Source organism: Ovis aries, chromosome 10 (genome assembly GCF_016772045.2).
Source record: "Ovis aries strain OAR_USU_Benz2616 breed Rambouillet chromosome 10, ARS-UI_Ramb_v3.0, whole genome shotgun sequence".
In the NCBI taxonomy this organism is placed as follows: domain Eukaryota; kingdom Metazoa; phylum Chordata; class Mammalia; order Artiodactyla; family Bovidae; genus Ovis; species Ovis aries.
Window position 1 is genome coordinate 21381651 of NC_056063.1, and position 23830 is coordinate 21405480.

A 23830-nucleotide genomic window follows, 5' to 3' on the forward strand; every position below is an offset into this window, starting at 1 on the left:
TGGAGAATCAGAAAACTCTTACACGCAACACATCACTTTAAAAGAGTTCTATTTGGGAAGCAAGGAGAAAATACTTATGTCATTATGGCCAAGGAGTATTGAGCCCTTTTCTTCAGTAGTTCTTCTCTTTTTCTTCATATATATATTTTCAGTTTATGCACATATTGCATTCTTTAAAATATATGGAAAGTACAAAAGTCTGTAAAGCAGGATCATGCCATCTTGGAACAACCAGTAATAAGAGATTTTTCTTAACTCTTATTTTCTTCTGATTTTAGTATAGTTAAGATCTTTTAATATACATGGTCTTACCAGCCTTGTATTCACCTGTCATGATTTTACCAGCACAATGAAGGTGATAGGATGGAAATATGAAGCCTTGGCCACTAAGGATTTATTTGAGCTATTGAATCAACCTGGAACTGCCTGCCTTCTAGTCTTTTTGTTTAAATCACTTTGGGTATTCTGTTATTTGCAGCTTAGTTCGGGTTCAGTTCAGGCGCACAGTCATGTCCGACTCTTTGCAACCCCATGAACTGCAGCACGCCAGGCTTCCCTGTCTATCACCAACTCCCGGAGCTTGCTCAAACTCCATTGAGTCAGTGATGCCATCCAGCCATCTCATCCTCTGTCGTCCCCTTTTCCTCCTGTCTTCAGTCTTTCCCAGCATCAGAGTCTTTTCAAATGAATCACCTTCACCTTCGCATCAGGTGGCCAAAGTATTGGCGCTTCAGCTTCAGCACCAGTCCTTCCAATGAATATTCAGGACTGATTTCCTTTAGGATGGACTGGTTGGATCTCCTTGCAGTCCAAGGGACTCTCAAGAGTCTTCTTCAACACCACAGTTCAAAAGCATCAGTTCTTCGGTGCTCAGCTTTCTTTATGGTCCAACTCTCACATCCATACATAACTACTGGAAAATTTGCGGCTCACATCATCCTAAACGGAGGGAACTGTCTTGAATTAATTCATTCTTTCTATGTATAATTTCTTTTATAAATGTGAATGGAGAATAAATGTCTACAAATGGAATTTCTGAGTGATATTCAATATCTTGTAATAACCTATAATGGAAATGAATTTGGAAAAGAATATATATGTGTATAACAGAATCACTTTGCTAACACCTGAAACATTGTAAATCAACTATTGAAAAGTGTGTGTGTTAATCGATCAGTCGTGTCTGACTCTTTGGGACCTCATGGACTGTAGCCTGCCAGGCTCCTCTGTCCATAGGATTCTCCAGGCAAGAATACTGGAGTGGGTTGCCATTCCCTTCTCTAGGGAATCTTCCTGACCCAGGGATTGAACCCTGTTCTCCTGCACTGCAAGCAGATTCTTTACCATCTGAGCCACCAATCAACGTATTTCAATTAAAAAAAAAAAAAAAGAAAAACAATTCTCCTTGTAACTTGGGAGTGTTATGTCCAGTTTTTGTTCTAACTGTGGGTACTTTTAAAATTTGTAGGTATCATTGGAACAGTATCTGGATTCCCTTACACCATATGCTTCAGCACATTCTTTCCTCCCTTCCTTCCTCTCACCCATGACTTTTGTTGAAATAATTAGAAATGTTTGTCCACACTTTTTTGTTTAATAATTTGCTCCTTCAGCATCCTTGTTGATTATTTCTCTCATGATGTCAACAATTAGCATACACAATTTAGACCAGGCTAGTTTCACTAGTGTTACTGCTCACTGCTACTTCTTTTATGCTTCTGTATGCCTGCACTGAAGATTTCTATACTCCCTTAAGATTTTTTTTTCCCTGAAAAGATAGGTGGAAAGTATATTTTTGAGTCCTTTTATGTCTATTAATAGCTTTCTTCTGCTTTATAATTAATGATAGGTATATTATAATTTAATAATAAAATAAAATAATTATTTTCATAATAATTAAAAATTTCAAATTCTTAGACCACAGTCTTTTTCCTTCTAAGTTCTGGAAATCTTACTCCTTTGTCTTTCACAGCCAGTATGGCAGCTGAGAAGTCCGATGTCCATCTCATTCATAATCCTTTTTTAGTTTTTACTTTATTCGGTGTTTAGTGGTTTGTTTGTTTGTTTTGGGCTGCACTTTGCAGCATGCAGGAATCTTAGTTTCCCAACCAGAGATCAAACACATGCCCACCCATGGCAGTGAAAGCAGAGAGTCCTAACCACTCATCTGCCAGGGAAGTCCCCCTTTTGTATTTTTAGCTTGTTGGTTTTTTTTTTAAATTAATTTCCCCCTCTTTTTTATTTTTTTAAAATCTTGGTGGAGGTTCAGATTTTATTGAGTTTTTCTCCTCCTGACATTCAGAAATTTGGGGAATGTGTGGATCTTTTATGATTAATCCTGTCAAGTTCTGAGTAGATGATTTTAGTCTGAAAAACTCATTTGTAAGTTGTCTCTTTCTCCCATAATTTATTTAGTTACTGCTTCTCCTTTACTTGTGATTTTCCCCCTCTGTTTTATTTTCCCTTTCTGAAATGCCTGTAATACACGTGTTGGGTCCGTTGTGGAGGTGCTGTCTTTTCAGTGAGAGTTTCCGCCTGGTCACTGTTTTCCTGTGAGTTCTGGGAGCTTTCCCCGAGCAGGTCTTCGCAGGCTCCAGCGTGGTTTTCTGCGGTAGCCAGGCTGCATTTCGGTGCCTCTGTTCTTCCGGCTACCAGTTTCACTTTTACCTTCAAACACTAGTTTCTAATTCTTTTTTCATTTGCCTTTCATTGTATTAGAGATTCAGTGTTTTGAATCTCCCTGAGAATGTAAATTTCAAAATTTGTAAAGTTGTCTTGTTTCTTGCCTTTACGCTAACTGTTCAGAATGTCCCCACCTCTCTTAGCTTCTCTGCTCATCTGCCAAGTGAGGTCTAGTTTGTTCCGTGTTGGTAACTGAAATCTGCTTTGTCAGAGACTCTGTGGGTCATTGTTCAGTTCTTTTCATTACCAGCAAAAAATAGGGGGAAAAGTTAGATGCTTGTAACTTCTCAGCAGCAGCTCAGAGTCCTGATAGCCTGTGTGGGGTAAGGCTGGAGCTGTGGGCAGAGGGACGCAGCTGCAGGGCAGAGCCCTGCTTTGTTGCGAAACAGTCTTCCTTTTGTGTTGCTTTGGCAGCTCTGAGCCTACTGAGGTAGTTTCTCTTCCCCCGAGTAGCTGCCTGGTCTGGCGCCCAGGCAGAAGCTCCAGGGTGGCCCTTTGTCCAGCGCTGGTCTTGCCCACCTCTACTCCAGGAGCTGTCCACCGGCTGTAAGAGGGGAGCTGGTGGACTTGGCCCCCCTGTGTGTGCATGGAGTGATTAAGAGTTTAAGCCTGAGTTTTACAGCCATTGTATTCCAGTCTCTGGCTTGGCTGCTTTGTTGTTCAGTTGCTAAGTCAGTGTCCAGTTCTTTGCAACCCCATGGACTGCAGCATGCCAGGCTCCTCTGTCTATGGGTTTTCCAGGCTTGAATACCGGAGTGGGTTGCCATTTCCTTCTCCAGGGGACCTTCCCCACCCGGGGATTGAACCCATGTACCCAGTGCAAAATAAAAAATGTGTGTTTTTTTTTTTTTTGGATCCACATTAAAAAAAGAAAAGAATGAAAACCCTCTCTGTGGGCTGGACCCCTCTTTGTGTTTCTAGTACTGATCTTGTTCTGCGATAAGCACTCTACGTGCTTTTCAAAATGAAGGAAATGTAATACTTTGGCCTTATAATGAACAAAGATATTTAAAATATCATGGATCCAGGTAGGGGTCAATTAAACTTTTGTAAATTTACAATACCTTTTAGCATCATCAGAGAGGAAAAGGCTGATGTTTCTCACGTGTTCAGTACCGGAAAAATAACTTTAGAGCAAGGAGGACTTTTTTTTCCTAAAATGTTTATGTACTGATCAACACAATCAAATGTGTTATGTTTGGATTAAGTGGGTTTCATCCACACTAAAAAAGCAGAGTTGGAGGAGAGGGTAGGGAAATATACATAGTTGCCCCGACAGGAAGCCCTAATCCTTTTGAATGGCATCAGAAGAGTTGAGAGATAAATTATGAAGTGATCATCATTTTCCATGCCAGCCTGTAAGAACGGCAGCTTTGTGTAACAGGGAATTTCACAGAGCAGCATGTTTTTTTGTCTGCTGTACCTCTCAGCGTGTTAGATGTACCAGATCCAGACCTGAGTAATGCCCTGTGCAAGGTGCTCTGAATGCCTGTACGCCGTTTCCTTGGGTTCCTGTCTTCCATTGTTGTCTAAATCTTGAAAAGGTCACCAGGTTCATTTCTCCTGCTGCCTCATAGTCTGTTTTATTTCTCTTTCTGAGTGGTCAGACGACTTCAGGAATAGTGTGGTGGGTAAGTGAAAAGTGTTAATCGCTCAGTCGTGTCTGTTGGGACCGCCATGGACTATAGCCCGCCAGGCTCCTCTGTCCATGGAATTCTCCAGGCAAAAATACTTTGGAGTGAGACTGCCTGTGGGTAACTCTTGGCTTGTTCCCTCCAAGGGAAACACAGTTCCTCATATCTGACATGGAAACAAAAATAGGACCCCCTCTGAATGTTTGTGAGGATTGAGAAGTGAAGGGGGACTTCCCTGGTGGTCCAATGGTTAAGACCCTGAGCTTGCACTGCGAAGGGCTCAGATTTGATCCCTGGTCAGGAAACCAGGATCCTGCATGCCGTGAGGTGTGTCCAAAACAAAAATAAAAAACACAGAGTGATAAAAAGATAAGTCTCTAGTAATACCTGCCTCTTTTTGAAAAAAAATAAAAGAAGTGAAGGATGCAAGTCACAATGTGTCTTCCATAACAGATGCTCAGGGTGTTGGTGTCTTAGTTCAGGAGAGAGAAAGATGGTGTCCCTGGTGTTTCTTAAAAGAGTACTAACCCCATTCATGAGTGCACCACCTGCATGACCTAATTACCTCCCACCTCCTAACTCCATCACAGTGAAGATGAGGATTTCAGCGTATGAATTTGGAGGGAATCCACTTATTCGGAGGAACCTGTTGGGCTGCAGTCCATGGGGTCGCAGAGTTGGACATGACTGAGCACACACATGCATTTAATTCTGAATCTTTATTATTATCCCTTCTACTACTTTTAGCTAACTGTCTCAGATGGTGAAGAATCTGCCTGCAGGGCAGGAGACCCTGGTTTGATTCCTGGTTTGGAAAGATGCCCTGGAGGAAGGCATGGCAACCCACTCCAGTGTTCTTGCCTGGAGAATCCCATGAACAGAGGAGTCTGGTGGTCTGCAGTCCATGGGGTGGGAAAGAGTTGGACATGACTGAGCGACTAACACTCACTTTGACTTTCATACTTTAAACTTCTGGAGAGAGAGACAGAAGCTTTACCGTAACCATACCACTGCTCTCCATTTCTCTGCTAGCGTCCCCATATCTGGGCAGTGCCAGAGTGGAACTCTCTTCTCAGACTCTGAAAGTTCCCCTGTACATTTTAATCTGGCTTTAATGCTTAATGGAAAGGATTCTCACCAGAAGTTTCTCCTTCTTTTCTGCAAAGTGCTGGATGCCCACCTTTGTTTCTATCAAGGAGCCTGACAATTGTCTGTTGGGTAGCTGTTGATATTTCTTGAAAGAGTTTGGCTTTTGCTGGGTTTTGCTCATGTTCAGGTCCATGAGTCGGTTAGCTTCAGCTGTCTTCACGTTCACCTTCATGCATGCACATTTACACTCACATACTCTGACTATAAGCATGCTTTCGACCGAAAAATTCCTTCTTTTATGATTATCCTTTGTTATCTGAGATAACATCTGGCCATCATCAACTGGTTATTATCAGAACAGACCTGTAGGGCATAAGCAGTAAAACTTGGGAAGTGGCATTCCCAGAAGAGAGGGGCGAAGAGCTAACTGACCTTGACCCATTTAGGCAGGATGGAATACAGCCAGTTCTTCGGCTTTGTGTTCTGTCTTCTTAATTACAGACAGCAAAATCATTGCAGGGTCAGTTAATTGAAAGGACTCACTAAGTATACTTACTTAAGGCTTTGATGGATAGAGCAGCAGGAGAAAGAAAACACAGGTAAACATCAGGGAGGTTTGGAACATTCCAGGGCCTTTCTTTGCACGGAATACTTTTGTTTTTGGATCATGAGCCTTTAAGATCACGTGAGGTAACTTGGTCTAGACAAATAGATCAATGGAACAAACAGGATAGAGTCCAGAAAGAGACCCACACACATACATGGCTAATTGAGCTAATTGATTTATAACAAAGGAGCAAAGGCAGTTTGGTGGAGGAAGGATTCTTTTTTCAGGAAAAGGTGCTGGAACAGTTGATACCCGCATACTAAAAAGAGAAACTTTCCATGCCTCATACACATACAAAAATGAACACAAAGTGGATTATATACTTCAATGTAAAACTTAAAGCTGTAACTCTTCTAGCACAAAATCTTTGTGACCAGAATCTGCATTTTACAAAACTGCCAGGTTATTTTTATGCACATTTAAATTTGAAAAGGATTGCCTTATAAAGTGCAATATAAAGATGAGTACTATGTACAGGTGGAGGGGGGTGGGGGAGAAAGACGTGCTTCAGCAGAGGGTCAGCACCCTCAGGGGCATGAAGATCTGATGAATGAGGTCAGTTTCATTGAATGAGTTCACTCGAGAGTTTTCACCAGAGTGCAGTGAAAGTTTTTTTTTTAAGGACTATATAATGTGCTTTTTGTGTCTAAAATTAAATTTATTCGGATTGTAGAATTCTAAGATCATGCTCTTTTTGTAAAATGAAAGCGCTCGCAAAATGTAGATTTTGCTTTTGTTTGAAATGTTTTTTCCTTGGCAAAATAGAAACCTGGTAAGCCTGTATTTAATTCACCACCCTTTCAGGTTAGTGAGTTAGAGGACTAAGAACAGTTTGGTAGGGTATTGGACAGATGGGCCAGTGAAACGGATGGGGGTCAGATGGTAGAAGACCTGTTAGACCATAGAACCAGACTTGATCCCCACATCTTTGAAGGTTGTGACATAATTGGGTTTGCATTTTAGAAAGTTGACTTCCATGCCCAGTTGAAGGGATTAGAGAAAGGGGAAACAGGAGGAGACCAGGGAGGGGTTTCTCGAGGGTATCAGTGCAAGTGCGACCAAGCCGATATTATAGATAGTATAGAGACAATGGGTGTTAGTTACATTAAGGGAGGTAGGATTGACAGGGTTTAGCAGTGTATTGGATTTAAGAGCAGTGTAGACAGCAGAGAGAAGACTTTAGTTCCACTAAGGAAAATTGGCAGTAATTAGCAGCCGACTGGATGGAAGAGGTAACTTTACATAATTTAAATTATTCCCTGACTTTAAATTTTGGCCAGTTTAGTATAACTAAGTAAGTGCAAGTCAGCTCAGTTCTCCAAACTCTTATATGGATTGATTTAAATGACTCTAGTGTAGAGTGATTGAGCATCTGTGCAGTGTAGTCCCTCAAAGACAAAGAGAAACTCATTAAAATGAGATCAGAGAGTTAATCCATCTTCACACTTAAGTACTCATTCATGAAAAGCTGTGTGAGTCAGAAAATGCTGATTTCATTCATTTTATTACAGATATAAGTCCTTGGGAGAATGCTGCCTAGTAAAAATACTGGGTTCTGCTAACCTTTTCAGACTTTTATTTTTGCAGGGATTAATTTTACATAGCATGCTTGCTTTACATAATGGCTTTTGGTGGAAGGTCTATATGTTATGTTAGCCTTAGTTCAAGATTCTTATGAATTTCAGTATCTTTTTGCAAATTAATGAATTCTTAAAAAAATTTTAGAAAAGAATTTCATTTCAGCTGTTATTTAACCTGACTTCTCTCCCACAAAAGCAAAACTGAGGGTTGACTGGTAAATAGAAGGTTCTGGTTTTATGGCTTGCTCTCTTTATTTCATTAGTTTCCATGTAAGCTTTTCTACTGACATGGCTTAAATCCAGCATGTTTTCCAAGGGCAGCCAAGCAATAGTGAATTACTTCCGGTAATAGATGTTTCTTCAACCAACATATACAGAAATTTTGCTGTTTTAGGTTCATCTACACCTTTTTACACCATATACTTTGATACATCAAGGAAATTCTGCAGAAGCTTATGGGGAAGGTTTATAATATGAAAGGAAAGTTAATGTGATTTTGATTTATGGGATTTATTAACATTCATGAGTATACATTATGTATCTCAAAAGCCCACAGGAAGAAAGGTTGATTATAGGAAGAGAGGATATCTGTATACTTTGGTTTTTCAAGAGAGCATGAGAATTTTTAACCATCCATGCTAAATCATCACTTTACATCAAGCAGAATTGTAGAGGGCAGTAGCTACTGTTGTATGTTTATTTGACCTGACAGAGTAAAGATGTAGTATCATTGTCTTTTTGATTTTCCTGTTTTATCCCTCCTTTGTACTGCTACAAAGCATGTCAGATGCATTTAAAATTTGTGAGAAGTATGAGTAGCCTTAGTTACTTTATAAAATAGCCTGGATTGTAAGGGCTTTTATGATTCCATCCAGAAACTGACTACTTGTTTCTTTGTCATAATGGATAGCAGATGGATGTTTGAAATAATGTAGATTATTTAATGTGGAATCTGAATTCGTTTGTGCCATTTAGTGTTTTCCAGTAGTGGGGAGAATTTAATCACTTAATGAAATATACTTAAGCACTGCAGAAAACAGACATTTTACCCACTCTACTAACTTCAAAGCAGTCCATATGCTATTACTGTCTCCTTTATCATTGACATATGCTACTGTGATTTATATATTGAGAATATTTAATATGAGAATTCTGAAAAATTTTTCTAGAAGGATTATTCTGAGATATTGTACCAATGTCTTCTGGGTATATACATTTAAATAATTCGCCCCAACCGTTTATACCTATTCAGGCATAGCTTTTCAAAGCTGTTCATTCATTTTAGAGATCCACAAATTGTTATCTATTCTCTAGAAATAAAAAGTGTTTCATTTGCACATGATTTATTGATACCTACAAGTGATATCAAACCAACACGGACTGCCAAGTGCATGACGAAAGTGTTCAGTACTGCTTGAGTTAATATGCACTACTGTTTCTCTAGTCATAATCTCTCTGTATTCCCAGAGGAGGTCATGCCTTTCTGTTACATACAGTTATATACAGTTGTTATGAGTCAAGGCCTCAAGATTGTTAATAATTTATTGTGGACAGTTTCAAACATATACAACGCATGAAAATGACAATGTACCCATCACCCAGCTGCAATATTCAGTCTTTTTTTTTTTTTGGTAACTCACGTATTTTATTTATTCTTAAAAGTGTTATTGGAGTCTAGTTGAATGATCAGTCTTTTGCCAGGCTTGTCTTGTGTATCTCCACCTTCCGTCCTTTGTTGGGTAGGGATGCTGGAATTCACTTTAAATGAATTCTGGACTAATGTCTTGCTTCCCGTGTTAATGCCATAAATGATAAGTCGTTTTGCATTCCACAACACGATTATCATACAGAGTTTAATAATTTCTTCAAATCCCATGGACGGAGGAGCCTGGTATGCAGTCCATGGGGTCGCACAGAGTCGGACATGACTGAAGCGACTTAGCGGCAGCAGCAGCAATATTATTTAATATGTTCATTTAATATGTTCAAATTTCCCTAATTGAATATATATATTTTTTTTTACGGTTGATTTATTCAAAGCAGTATCCAAACAAGGCTCACACACTGAGTTTAAGTATTTTTAAAATGTAATATATATATATATTTGATCCCAGCACGCCCCATGTGGGATCTTAGTTCCCCGACTAGGGATCGAGCCCATTTCCCCTGTGTTGGAAGCGCAAGATGGCCAGGGGAGCCCCAGGACAACAGAGTTTTGATGTGATTTTTTCCCACCGTCTTCCTCTGTAACTTTCATCAATTCTTTAATTCCTGTAGATTCCTAGCACCTTCACACAGTCACTGGGAATGATTGTGTTTTTGCTTCATTCATCCTAGGGTGTTTCGTAAAGGATAAAGAGAATTAGAAAAAGGCAGACAAAACGGATGGACTTTATGTTTTCTGCCGTACTCTATTTAATTCATTAGTGGAAATTACTTCCCAAAGCCAAGTTCTGCTCAACTTGTGTCCGTCTTTTTCAAGGATAATTTCCAGTCACCGTTGAATTATAATAAATTGTATTGAAAAATGTATAGGGATGGTCAGAAAGCTCATTCTGGTTTTTCTGTAAAACAGTATGCAATTTTAGTTTTTTTTTTTCTTTTTGGTCTAAAGTTCTAGGGTATCAGGAAAATAGTAGGAGAATAGCTGAGTTACAGTCACCATCATGATCTGATCAGTTCAGCTAGGAAAGGAAATAACTTAAGATCTCCAGGATTCAAAAGGAACTTTTAAGGTTAAAAACTTTAAAACTCCCCTATTAGAGTTTTGGGGCCTGGGTTCCTGGCCGGAGAACTAAGATTGCACAAGCCACTGTGGTACAGCCAAAAACGAAAGAACAAAATACTGGCTAGTGGCATCTCCCACCATCTGCCTTCATCATCAGCATGCCTCTCCGGGCTGGAAATGTTGGCGTCACCTTTGACTCTTTCTCCTTCCCTTGTTGATTCCTCCTTAGTCACGTATCTAGGATTTGATTCTTCCTCTTTATTGCCCTTATTCCCCTGACACCACTGTGTTTTAACATGTAGATCCCCATAGCAGGCTCTCACTGGTCTTCCAGCCTTTAATTTTTCTCCTGTCTAACCCAGGCTGCTCACTGCCAAAGCAGTCTTTTGAAAAACACCCCCTGTCATTATCTACCTTTAGATAACTTTAGGTAACTAGGTAACTTCTCCTGGTTACTCCTGGTTCAGAAACTCTGCTTGGTTACTTTTTTCATAGGCTATCAAGACTAATTCTTCCAAACCCTGAGTTTCAGTTGAATCCTGGAAGGGTACCCTTCTGCCCTTCCCTGCTGGAGTGAGCAAGTGTATCCCTTTTACGCATTCTTGGCCCAGACGCCCTCTGCAGACCTGTTCTAAGTAAAGCCAGTCTGTCCGCAGATGATCTAATTGCTGTGACGCCGGCCACTCTATGAAGACTACAGTTTCTGAGAGAGTCTTTCTGCTGTGTTTCTCTTTTTAAAGCTTAAAAAAATTGTTTTCTTTGTTAATTGTGGAAAATATTAATAGACAACCATTTGTCTATTTAGCACATAAGTATACAATTCAGGGGCATTGGGTGTGTTCACATGTTGTGCGGCCATCATTACTATCCCTTTCCCAAATGGAAATTCCATTCCTGTTGAGCAGTAACTCCCCACCCTCCCCTCCCCCAGCTCTGATGTATTTTGTTTGTTTGTGAAAATTTAAAATTATTTTTATTTATTGGGCTGCACGGGGAGTCTCTGTCTTCACTGTGGCACGCAGGGTCTTCAGTTGCAGCATGTGGGATCGAACCCAGGCCCCCTGCACTGGGACTCTTAGCCTCTGGACCACCAGGGAAGTCCCTCTGTGGTGTCTTTCAGGTGTAAAATTCTTGGCCATTTTACTACCTTGAAAGGGAGCAGTTCATCTTTCTACAGATTCAGAAGGGCGGCAGCCAGGGGCATCCTGTGTGAGTCACTGCTCTTTCAGTCATTAAGTCCCTGTTGAGCGATTGTCACGTGTTGGCTGCAGGAAGAGAGTGGTGAGTGGTATGACAAAGACCACGCCTTCCCACTTCGTGCACAGTCAAGAACTATATCTAATTCCATATTGTTCCTCTAGTGATTCCATCACATGCCTCCTGATGAGTGATATTGACGAACACTGTCGTACTGTTGACTTGCTCAAACCAGCTGCTCAAGGCTTGTCCTCATGACTCTCTGTCCTATGAGGGGCTGTGACTTAGGAGCAGATGGGGTCTCTGATGCTAACTAACATCCAGAAACTGTCCAGCCTCTGAGCTCTGGGACATTCCTGGTACTTCCCTGTGGGCTGTTCTTCACCATCGCACTGGGAATGTGTTCATTTTTTTCTCTTTTCTTTTTTTCTTTAATGTATCTTTATGACCTTTTCTAAGCATCCCTCTTATGCTAAGTACTGTATGTATTCAAAATTAAAGTACTGTAGGTATTAAGAAAATCAAAGATAAAAATATTTAAAGATAAACATTTTGAAGTCTTTAAGAAATTACTTGTCCAGTGGGGCAAAGGACCAGCATTGCTCACTGGCATTGATGGCTAATGTAACTGTCCTTACATTGGCAAGATACGGTGTGATCCTGAAGCTTAATTTTGCCTAGGAGTCCCAGAGGCTTGTAGGGGAGTTATGCTCACATGGGAGAGCAGATAGCCAGGTAACAGTTGTTATGGGGAAGGAGTTTTGAGAATGGTAAAACCCACAACTGTGCCAGGGCAGGAAGTCTGTGCTTAAACATTAGCCACTGAGTTAAATTACCAAGAAAACAAAATATGCAAAACAAGTCTCCACTGCAAGTAAACTATTTGCAGGCACAGAATAGGGTTTATCAGTAATAAAAGGACTCAGAATTAGGGGCTTGTTTCTCTCAAGACTCTTACTACTGATTGATAAAGATAACAATTACCTGTATTTCATGTGTGTTTATAATCTCTCCTCTGACATCTGGGTTTGTTTAATCTCATTTGGAGATTTCATTTTATAGATTTTTAAGAAACAATGACAGGAGATCTAGGAGATATGGGTTTGATCCCTGGGTGGGAAAGATCCCCTGGAGAAGGAAATGGCAACCCTCTCCAGTATTCTTGCCTGAAAAACCCCATGGACAGAGGAGCCTGGTGGGCTACAGTTCAAGGGGTGGCAAAGAGTCACACACACTCACACAAAAACCAATGAAGATATTGCCATTTGGTCGTGACTTTTAAAACTCTAAATGTAAAGGCTTTGGTGACCTTTGGTTGAAGAGAAATTATCCAGCTGGTTAAAATGCCCTGGGGGGAATGGCTGCGGTTAGCACCCCTTGATGAAACACGAGGCTGTAAATGATTGGAATGACTGTTTTTGTTTTTAAAGCAGGAGTTCCTTTCAAAGCTCAAGGTGTTGAACTATAAAACAGCCACATCTCTTCTCCAGCTGCTGATTGCTAGGTTCCTACAGCCGTGGGAAAAGAAGTCCAAGTGTCTGTGGTTCAGCAGAGTTGTTTAGGTCTGATGTAGTGAGCTGGTTAATACTTGGAACTGAGCTGCCTGGCACTGTGGTCTAGAATCTGGAGAGCTCCCAGCTTGAGCCCCTGACTCTGAAATCCCCCAGCCGCCTTCATTCAGTCCACACAGCAGCCTCTGTCTATCCTGGGAAAAACCCTCCATACAGAAATACACAGTGTTTTGTAGAAGATTTGATTTAGTTTCTTTACTCCGTGTGATCTGAATGCATATAATGAGAATGTCATAGTCAGTTCTTACTACGAATAATCATAGGAAAAAAAAAAAAATCTTTCAGCTCTGTTTTCCAAGAATCTCCACGACATTCTCTCTGCATTAGAGGCACTTTTTTTTTTCCCCTTGAAGCATGTCACTGTGAAAACTACAAAAAGACATTGACTCACATCCCACTGCTCAAAGTTCTGTTAGTCTGCAGATTGATAGGGATTGCCTTTGTTAGTAAGGAGGTTGTAATGTGTGATCTAGTAGAAAAGTAATCCCTGAAAATTCAGGGTCTTCAAAACACAGTAGGATTCACTCCCTGCACCTCCACCCCGAGTGGTGGCAAAAATAACAATTGTCCCCCAGGGAAATGAAGCTCATCGCTATGGTAACTAATGAAGGTTGCATCATTCTAGGGCACATTCTTAAAAGCCTGGATTTATTCGACATGGGTAGACGCCCCGTCTTATTTTACCCAGTAGCTTAGCAACCTGTGGCCTCCTGGTTGTCACCGCCTCCAATCTTCCCTCTTCCTTCAAAATAGTGACCTATATAGATGGCTTTTTATTGTGAGCACTGTGAATTTGGTTCAGTCTTAGGTATGTTTATAGTGACCTTATTTTCTGGACCAAAAAATTAGGACACGTGCGGGTTCTGAGAAGTAAAGGGCTTTCCTCCTACTTCCCTGGCAGCCCTCACTGAGGTCTTCAGGGATCTTTTTTGGTTCTGCATCGCTTACCTTTTGGTGTTACTCATGGCTTTGTCTTTAGCCCTCTCCTTTTTCTTCACTGATGATTTACCTACTGCTTGTGTGTAGTGACTCCCAGATGTTAATTTTTCAGCTCAGGTCTCGCACTGGACTGCAGGCAGGCAGTAGTAGGTAGCTCACTAATTCAGTCTGCAGGTTCAGCAAGTTCAAGATGAAGTCAGCATTGCCCCCCACAGGAATCACTTATTGAAGAATGGCACCACCATTCACACAGCACTCCACCTCTCGGGCCAGCCCCGAAGGACAGCCCCCGGGGCCAGGTGCTTGTACAGCGTTTCCTGGTGTGGTATGTGCGCTCAGTGTGTGTCTGTGCAACCCCATGAACTAGAGCCCACCAGGCTCCTCTGTCCATGGCACTTCCCAGGCAAGAACACTGGCGTGAGTTGCCATGCCCTTCTCCAGGGGATCTTCCCCACCCAGTGTTTCTGACCTCCTCTCTCGTCCAAGGCCTCCTCCTTTTTTGCTTGTTGTTCTGACCACATCCTCCAATGTGGTTACTTTAGGGTAACCAGGCTTCTCCAGTCTTCTCCTGAACAAACAAAAATATTCGGAGTTTGTGGCCGGCTGCTCACCCTCCATCAGCTTCCCAGCATCCTCAAAGTAAGAATCCAGACTCTTCAGGGTGGCAGAGCCCTCGAAAGCTTCACCCACCGTCCCCTGACCCAGCTCTGTCGTCAGAGTAAGATGCTCGTGATGCTCCTGGACAGTGCACGGGCTTCTCCCTCCCGTGCATCTTAGTGCACAGCTGGCGTTTGTTTGTTTTTGTGCATTTCATGTACTAGTCCCTTTTGTTGTTGTTGTTCAGTAGCTAAGTCGTGTCTGACTCTTTGCGACCCCATAGACTATAGCACGCCACATTCCTCTGTCTCCGACTGTCCCCTGGAGTTTGCTCAAATTCAGGTCCGTCTCACCCTCTGCCACCGCCTTCTCCTTTTGCCTTCAGTCTTTCCCAGCATCAGGGTCTTTTCCAATGAGGCGGCCCTTCGTATCAGGTGGCTAAAGCATTGAAACACCAGCTCTAGCAACAGTCCTTCCAGTGAATTATTCAGGGTTTATTTCCTTTAGGATTGACTGGTTTGATCTCCTTGCTGTCCAAGGGCCTCTCAAGAGTCTTCTCTCCAGCACCGTAGTTTGAAAGTATCAATTCTTTAGCACTTAGCCTTGTTTCTGGACTAACTCTCACATCCGTACAGGTTTTTAATAAAATGTTTGTTGAATGAATTAATGATCAAAAAGTCAGTGATTGGACTTCCCTGGTGGTCCAGTGGTTAAAATTCCTCCTGCCAATGCAGGGGACTCGGGTTCCATCCCTGGTCTAGGAAGATCCCACATGCTGTGAAGCAACCAAGCCCAGGCGCCTAGAGCCTGTTCTTTGCAACAAGCGAAGCCCCCGATTGCCACAATTAGAGAAAGCCCGCCCACAGCAATGAAGACTCAGCAGCACCAAAACTAAAAAAAAAAAAAGAGGTCATTGATTGAATGTGTAAGTGCGCTTGTGGGGCAGTGGGGTAGAATTCCTAACTTTGAGGATTTTAATAGTTTTAGAAAACGCAAGTTGTTCCCAACCCGATAGTTCATTGTCCCCGCCAGGATAAGTGGACTTAAAGATGGCTAGAATGTAGAACAGAGGGTATATTCCTGGATAGGATGTGGAACGGTGGACCTGGTGTGGTGCCTGGCTGTATATCTCTGTATAAACGTGCACACACACACAGACACGTGGGCAGATACACAGTTCAGCAACCGTGTCCAACTCAACTCCACTGGCAGCATCTGAGTATTAGCACTGGTCAAAACAAGAAAGTCGAACAGAAACCTGCAAAAATCTCATAAAGGAAGCACCCCCCCAACACACACACACACACTTGATTGTACCCCTCTGTGTGATCATAATGGCTGCTGAGCTGGGGCAGGCTGTGAGGAGCACACATCTGTCCTGGCTGAGGTTGTAGCTCAGACAGGCGCTGGATTCAGGTCTTTGGAATAACTTGTGGGGGGCGGGGATGGGAGGCAGCCTGGGAATACCATTCCCTTTCTTATTTCTTTGGAGTATCAGTGGATGCTGGCACTGAGAATGGAAGGATTTCTAGTCCCTTCCCATCATCTCAGCACAGTGTACAGATTTTCTGGTGTCAGCCTAACTCAGTTGCTGCCCTTCTGTGTGAGTCTGTGCAGGTATAAATAGAGACTTCCTGACTAGGACAGGTGACCAGAGGGAGGAATTTTTGACCGGTCTTTCTTGTATGTCAAATGATGAGCACCAGTTGGGAACCTCATATGGGGCTTGGCCCTGGGGCAGATGCTAAGTAAGATAAAATGTAGTTTCTTCTGACTGTATTTAGAGCTCAGTCATGGAGCCAACCAGCTCTGATGATAGGGGAGTTTTTGATAAATGCACATTTATCTAACATCTATTTTAACCTTCAAAAAAATTTTTTTAGGTCTAAGGAATAATATTTCAGGACCATATTTTAAAGTAATTTTTACTTGTTGAAATGTGGTCAGCTATGTCCAGGGTATTTTCAAAATAGCCCACCTGTTCAACTGACTGAGCCCCACTGGGGGGGCCTTATCTTGCTAGTTTTGAGATGAGCACTGCTTCTCCCCAGTGTGTTTCTGCCTACTGCTGAGAACTTGGGGGAGAAGAGGCTAGGGGAGAAGAAAACAGGACGTGGCAAAGTGGCCTGGGCCGTGCTGTGTTGGTTTTCTTCTTCACCCCAAGACTTTGCGTGGGCGACAAATGCAGTTTCTCTGCATTTCAGCAGGTCATGCGTTTTTCTTCTCCAGGACACTGACCTCTACTGGTTTAACTCTGACTCTTAATCAACAGCTGTTACTTCTTAAATTTTTTTTTTTTCAAAGAAAAAAGTTTTTTGTGTTGTCTTTAAAATGTAATTTGCGAAAAAATGAGCACTTGACTTATAGGCTTTGTACAGTGGAATTTACATTTATCTAAGAAATTCTGAGCCTTCCAAATTGTGCTTTTGACCTCTGGGATGCAGTGTCTTTTTTCCCTTTTTAAACTGCTGTTACAACTCTGACTATAAGAGAACAGGTGTTTTTATCGCATTTTATTTTTAGATTGTAAAATTTGTCAGTTATCAGATACATGTTCAGGTAAAGAAGCTAACATGTTGATATTTAGTGAAGACAACACAGAGTTTAAAATAACTGCATCCGCTCACTAGTTATGGGTAAATCACTTAAGCTGTGTTGGGCTTATACTTTTGTCTCTAAAGGATGGTTTCTGTTTCATAGGGCTTTGCAGTGATTAAATGTATATGCAAAGTGTTTGAGGGGCTGTTATTTCTGTAGAAATGTTTGTTACTGTTATTCAAATTAAAGCTAATATTATCCTGCCACCTTTTTGACTTGTACAGCTATTTTAAAAAATCTTTAACCAAGTCTGTGCTAATTGTGTTGATTCGATGTGTACCTTTTTTTAACCAAGATTTTTAGGAATACTGTTACTTTAAAAACAAAAATGTGTGTGTGTGTTTATATATTTTAAAAATAATTTATGCTTCTGAAAGACCACTGGCTCAGCTAACATTAGAATAGTGTAACAACCTTTGTGCTCATAGTGTAGATGCTGCTGTGGACTTAAATATTCATAACCTAAAAGTTGAGAGTTATGTTTTATTTGGTGGGCATGTTTAGGACTTCAAGCCCAGGAGACAGCATTTTAAGTAACCCTGAGAGAACAACTCCAAGGAGGCAGGGGAGCAACCAGCTTACATAGAAATTTTACAATAAGGCAGATAGTCTGAACATCAGATGATGATTGTTAATGAAAGAAAACCAGATATCCCAGGTTAACAAATTTAGCACTTTTCTACGTATGGGAACATGCAGAGTCGGGGCTCACTGAAATCATTTCTTTGATAGGCATCTTGGCTATCGGGAGTCAGTATCCTGTGTCTTCACATCCTGAGCTTCCTCAGGGCTCACTGTGGGGAATGGCTACAGTCTGATGTCTGATAGATGGCAGGTATTTTTTCCTTCCTGAGTTCCCTCAGGGCTCAACCAGCTCACCGTCAGTAGTGGCAGCAATTGCTAATGGCTGTGGCATTCTTGTTTACTGATTTAGCAGGAAGTTATTGACTATGCCAAAGCCTTTGACTGTGTGGATCACAACAAACTGTGGAAAATTCTGAAAGAGATGGGAATACCAGACCACCTGACCTGCCTCTTGAGAAATCTGTATGCAGGTCAGACAGCAACAGTTAGAACTGGACATGGAACAACAGACTGGTTCCAAATAGGGAAAGGAGTACGTCAAGGCTGTATATTGTCACCTTGCCAGTTTAACTTCTATGCAGAGTACATCATGCGAAATGCCGGCCTGGATGAAGCACAAGCTGGAATCAAGATTGCCGGGAGAAATATCAATAACCTCAGTATGCAGATGATACCACCCTTATGGCAGAAAATGAAGAGGAACTAAAGAGCCTCTTGATGAAAGTGAAAGAGGAGAGTGAAAAAGTTTGCTTAAAGCTCAACATTCAGAAAACTAAGATCATGGCATCCGGTCTCATCACTTCATGGCAAATAGATGCGGCAACAGTGGAAACAGTGTCAGACTTTATTTTTCTGGGCTCCAAAATCACTGCAGTTGGTGATTGCAGCCATGAAATAAAAAGACGCTTGCTCCTTGAAAGAAAAGTTATGACCAACCTAGATAGCATATTAAAAAGCAGAGACATTACTTTGCCAACAAAGGTCCGACTAATCAAAGCTATGGTTTTTCCAGTAGTCATGTATGGATGTGAGAGTTGGACTATAAAGAAAGCTGAGCGCCAAAGAATTGATGCTTTTGAACTGTGGTGTTGGAGAAGACTCTTGAAAGTCCCCTGGACTGCAAGGAGCTCCAATCAGTCCATCCTAAAGGAAATCAGTCCTGAATATTCATTGGAAGGACGGTGCTGAAGCTGAAGCTCCAATACTTTGGCCACCTGATGTTAAGAACTGACTCATTTGAAAAGGCCCTGATGTTGGGAAAGATTGATGGTGAGAAAAGAAGGGGATGACAGAGAATGAGATGGTTGGATGGCATCACCAACTCAATGGACATAAGTTTGAGTAAACTCTGGGAGTTGGTGATGGACAGGGAGGCCTGGAGTCCTGCAATCCATGGGGTCGCAAAGAGTCCATGACATGACTGAGCAACTGAACTGAACTGATTCCATTTCTCAGGCTTCCCAGGTGGCACTATCGGTAAAGAACCTGCCTGCCAATGCAGGAGGCATAAGAGACATGGGTTTGATCCCTGAGTTGGGAAGATCCCCTGGAGGAGGAAATGGCAACCCACTCCAGTATTCTTGGCTGGAGAATCCCACGGGCAGAGGAACCTGGAGGACTACAGTTCATAGGATCGCAAAGAGTCAGATGCAGCTGAAGCGACTTAGCACCTAGCACCACCACCATTCCCATTTCTCAGTGCCTTTATCTGTAACCCACATGTAAGAAGCTGCTCCATGTGTAATCGAAACTCAGATGATCTGTAGTAACTTTTTTTTGTTTGTTTGTTTGGTTTTTTTGTTTTTTTTTGTAGTAACTTTAAACTCAGTATATTGAAGTGAAACTTGCCTTGTTTTCCTGCCGTCCTCTCCCCTGCTGCCCGCCATTTGTTAGGGAGCAGCTCTGCACAGTGTAGTGGTGTCTGAAGGTGGATGCCTGGTTCACCCTGGGGCTCTGTGCAGCCCATGACATTTGTGAAAGCGTTTATCTCAGATTGAGACTTGAACCTGGCCAAAACCCACAGTCTTCCAACTGAGATCACTTACCTGATTTAAGGAGATAATGAAGCTCAGGTCCTTGATGTCTCATTGCTGAAAGAATTCAGTGGGAGACGAAGCGATAGGTAAGAAGTAGATTTATGTAGAGAGAAACACACTCTATGGACAGAGTTGGGCCACCTCAGAAGGCAAGAGTGGCCTCGAAATGTGGTGTGGTTAGCTTTTATGGGCTGAGTAATTTCATCAACTAATGAATGGAAGGGTTATTCCAACTATTTTGGGGAAGGGGTGAAGATTTCCAGGAATTGGGCCACTGCTTACTTTTTGGGTTTTGATGATTGGCCTCGAAACTGTCATGATGCTTATGGGCGTGTCATTCAGCGGGCTGATGTGTTACAACAAGCATGCTATACTGAGGACCTAGGTCTAGTGGAAGTCACCTCTTCCCCAAATCTAATCAGTTTCTGTCATGTCCTCAGGGTATGTCATTCTGTTAAAGATTATGACCTACCCCCTTCCCTCCTGTTTCATTAATAATCATACCCACCTCTTGAGATTCCCTTGGGCAACAAGATCTAACCAGTCAATCCTAAAGGAAATTAGCTCTGAAAATTAACTAGAAGAGCAACTAAAGAGCCTCTTGATGAAAGTGAAAGAGGAGAGTGAAAAAGTTGACTTAAAACTCAACATTCAGAAAACTAAGATCATACCATCTGGTCCCATCACTTCATGGCAAATAGATAGGGAAACAGTGAGAGACTTTATTTTGGGGGGCTCCAAAATCTGCAGATGGAGACTGCAGCCATGAAATTAAAAGACGCTTACTCCTTGGAAGAAAAGCTATGACCAACCTAGACAGCATATTAAAAAGCAGAGACATACTTTGCCAGCAAAGGTCAAAGGTCAAAGCTAGAGGTCGCAAAGAGTCTCGACTTGCACGACTGAGCGACTGAACTAAACTGATTCACTGAAAGGACTGATGCTGAAGCTGAAGCTCCAATCCTTTGGCCACCTGATGCAAAGAGCTGACTCATTGGAAAAGACCCTGATGCTGGGATAGGTTGAGAGCAGGAGAAGGGGACGACAGAGGACGAGATGGTTGGATGGCATCACCGACTCAATGGACATGAGTTTGAGTAAACTCTGGGAGATAGTGAAGGACGGGGAAGCCTGGTGTGCTGCAGTCCATGGGATCGCAGAGTCAGCCACGGCTGAGTGACTGAACAACCAAGAAATGTCTCAGGATAACCAGCTTGTTGGGAATCTGGATGCCAGATTCTTTTACAGAACCGAGAGAGAAGTGGTGAGGAACCAACGTCAAGAGGTGGAATAGAGAGAGAGAGTCAGGAAGGAAGTAAAGTAAAAAGGGCCATTGGTTTTTAAAATCATCTCAGAATGGCCAGCGTTTGTAAGAGGTGTGTTAATCTCCTCTTTTCATAGGTGGACAGGGTCAGATTATCTCCCTGTGAGCTGATCAAAGGCACTTCAGTTAAACACTTAGGCAGAGGGGCAGGGTCCTCTGAGGCAGGCTCTTGCCTATAATAACAACAGCAATGAAAAGCAAGTGAAAGAAATAGCTCCAACTGGTTCTTTGGTTCCAGTTGGTCTTCCAGTTGGTTCTTCTCTGCAACATAACCACTGGACAGCCAGGGAACTCCCTCATGCTTATTTTCTAATGAGGGAGTCAATTGTGATTGAGCAGGACTCTATGGGGCCTTCCCAGGACAGAACCCTGCCCTGTTCCTCTCTGAAATACTTCGATGATAATATCTGGTACATACATCATGAGTTTTTTTAACAGATGTGAAAACTCCCACCAAATGGAAGATGTTACGTGCTCGATGGCCATGGGCTCATAACCCGCGTAACCGCGTTCTATGCATAATGGTTTGCATCTGCTAACCCCAAACTCCCAGTCTGCCCCTCCCTCACTTCCCCTCCGCCTTGGCAAACACAGGTCTAGAAACGGAATGCTTTAAATAATTATAATGTGGTAACGGAAAGTCACAATCCCCCTCCTTTCTAGAGATTGCTGTTGTTACTTGTTGAATGGTGCAGTTATCTGTTCAGTGACTTTTCCAAGCTCTTTCTGCAAAGACTGTATTTCTTGTTGCATGTGATCATTGAAATTTCTGTTCTTCTATCTCTGAGGTCAACCAGTGATTTCATTAAGGAGAAAAAGGTCTTCCTTCCCTTTAAATTCTTTTGGCAAACACTGCCCTGGAAAGCCCTTCAGACCTAGAGATCTGAGAGAAAGGCCAGTTTCTTCTCTACTCCCTCAGTGAACCACTTGGCAAATTAAAACACACATCCCCCAGATTTGAAGGACTGGGTTCCAGCACCCTGGTACTTGCAAGCCACTCTGTGAACACGAGCTGCAGTCCCCTTAGCTACCTGCTATATGAATGGGGCATGCATGATGGTAGCTGCAAGTAAGATGTGACATTTACTGCCACAAGCCTGCTTCTTCATCAGGCATTCCCACGGATGCTGCAAGTGTCTAACTAGACTTCATAATTCTGAAACAGTGATTCTGACAGTTCTTCCCAGCTCCATAACTGATTTGGTACAGGGACTGATTCTTGGAACTTCCTGTTCTACTGTTTTCCATGATGGCACTCTTATTTATTCTTGTTGAGATTATAGTCTCCATATTAAAATGTATTGGTGTAATTATGAAAAGAATTTAAGTGAAGGCTGATTAAGTGTATAAATAATGTATGTATTGAATTATTTATTAGGAATTATTTTCCATTACACCTGTCCATCTCACAGATTGGCTGGTTGACCGAAAAGATGGAATTCTACAAGTATAGCTAGTTGTGTCCTGGTATATCGCTACATCGACTCTTGTGGCTACACAGAGAAAATGGCACGTCCTTGTTGTGTCTGTAGTTAAGTCTTTTCCTCCTGTTGGGTGACCCACTGATTAACTGGCGAAGAAATCCAATACAGTTTAAAACTTAGTCTAAGGTAATGACTTAAATAGTCTATTTAGATATTGTCCGGTTCTCTCTGAGATGAAAGTGCTCAGTGCCCGCCTTTTACCCCGGGATGGTGCAAGGGTATGGGGTGAGAGCTGTGGTGTACATGCTGTCCTGGCCGCCACGGGCACTGTTCACTTCCCTTGGTTTGATGTTGGCTACTTCCTCTGGTCTCTGGGGCAGTGTCCCTTCACCTCCTAGTTGTGTTGGCCTTGTGGGTGGGTGCTGGTGTAACCTGTGGTCGGGCCTTTCTGGTTGATAAGAACCTGGCAGTATCCCCGACAGCATCATTTTCTCTTTGACTCCTCCTCTCCAAGCTCTCCTGGATGTGTTCTTGTTCAGTCACTCAGTCGTGTCCAACTCTTTGTGACCCTGTAGATTGCAGCATGCCAGGCTTCCCGGTCCTTGACAATCTCTTGGAGTTCACTCAAACTCATGTCCATTGAGTTGATGATGCCATCCAACCATCTCATCCTCTGTCCTGGATGTCTACCACGTGTCCATCTGGCGTGGACCCTCATCCCCCACCTTGTTGCAGGATTACCCGGTTCCCTGGTGGGTTCCACAATCAGTCCTCTAGCTCAGTAATCTGAGTCTCAAGAGTTTTATCCTTGTTTGACCGTGTTTGGAAAAACCCTCTTTTGAGACAATGGCCTAGCTTGTAAGACTGAATTTCCTGGTAAGCCTTCTTTGTGTGTCAGATGTTGCGTATTGCTTCATTATCTCTTCCTGTGTTCTTCCCTAGTAAATCCCAGTTACTGCCCAGGGAGATGAATGCTTCCAGCAGACTAGGGCAAAGGCCATATACTCCAAGAGCAAAACAGCTACAAGGATAATTTTTGAACACTGTCACATGTGGGTATATAAATACATATGAGGATAAAATTTAATTATCCTTAAATATTTAATTATAAAACAGTCATATAATTCTAAATATATGCAGCCTTAAATTTAAGGAATTTAGTATCTTTTGAAAAGCATAAGTGGTGTGTATGTGCACATATATATAATGTGTGATATATATATATAGTTAGGATCTATA

General features: G+C 42.2%; 1 protein-coding gene across 2 annotated transcripts in view; it reads left to right on the forward strand.

Annotated features, from left to right (window-relative positions):
• Window positions 1-23830, forward strand: part of WDFY2 (WD repeat and FYVE domain containing 2) — a 183924-nt gene that overhangs the window by 46782 nt on the left and 113312 nt on the right. Inside the window, exon 2 of one of the 2 annotated variants that reach the window (XM_060394375.1) lies at window positions 1-23643. This exon is cut by the window's left edge and continues 27796 nt beyond it. The exons of the other annotated variant lie outside the window; for it this stretch is intronic. Coding sequence (XP_060250358.1) covers window positions 23642-23643 — 2 coding nt within the window. The 5' untranslated portion in view covers window positions 1-23641. The remainder of the gene's footprint in view (window positions 23644-23830) is intronic. 2 annotated transcript variants of the gene reach the window in all.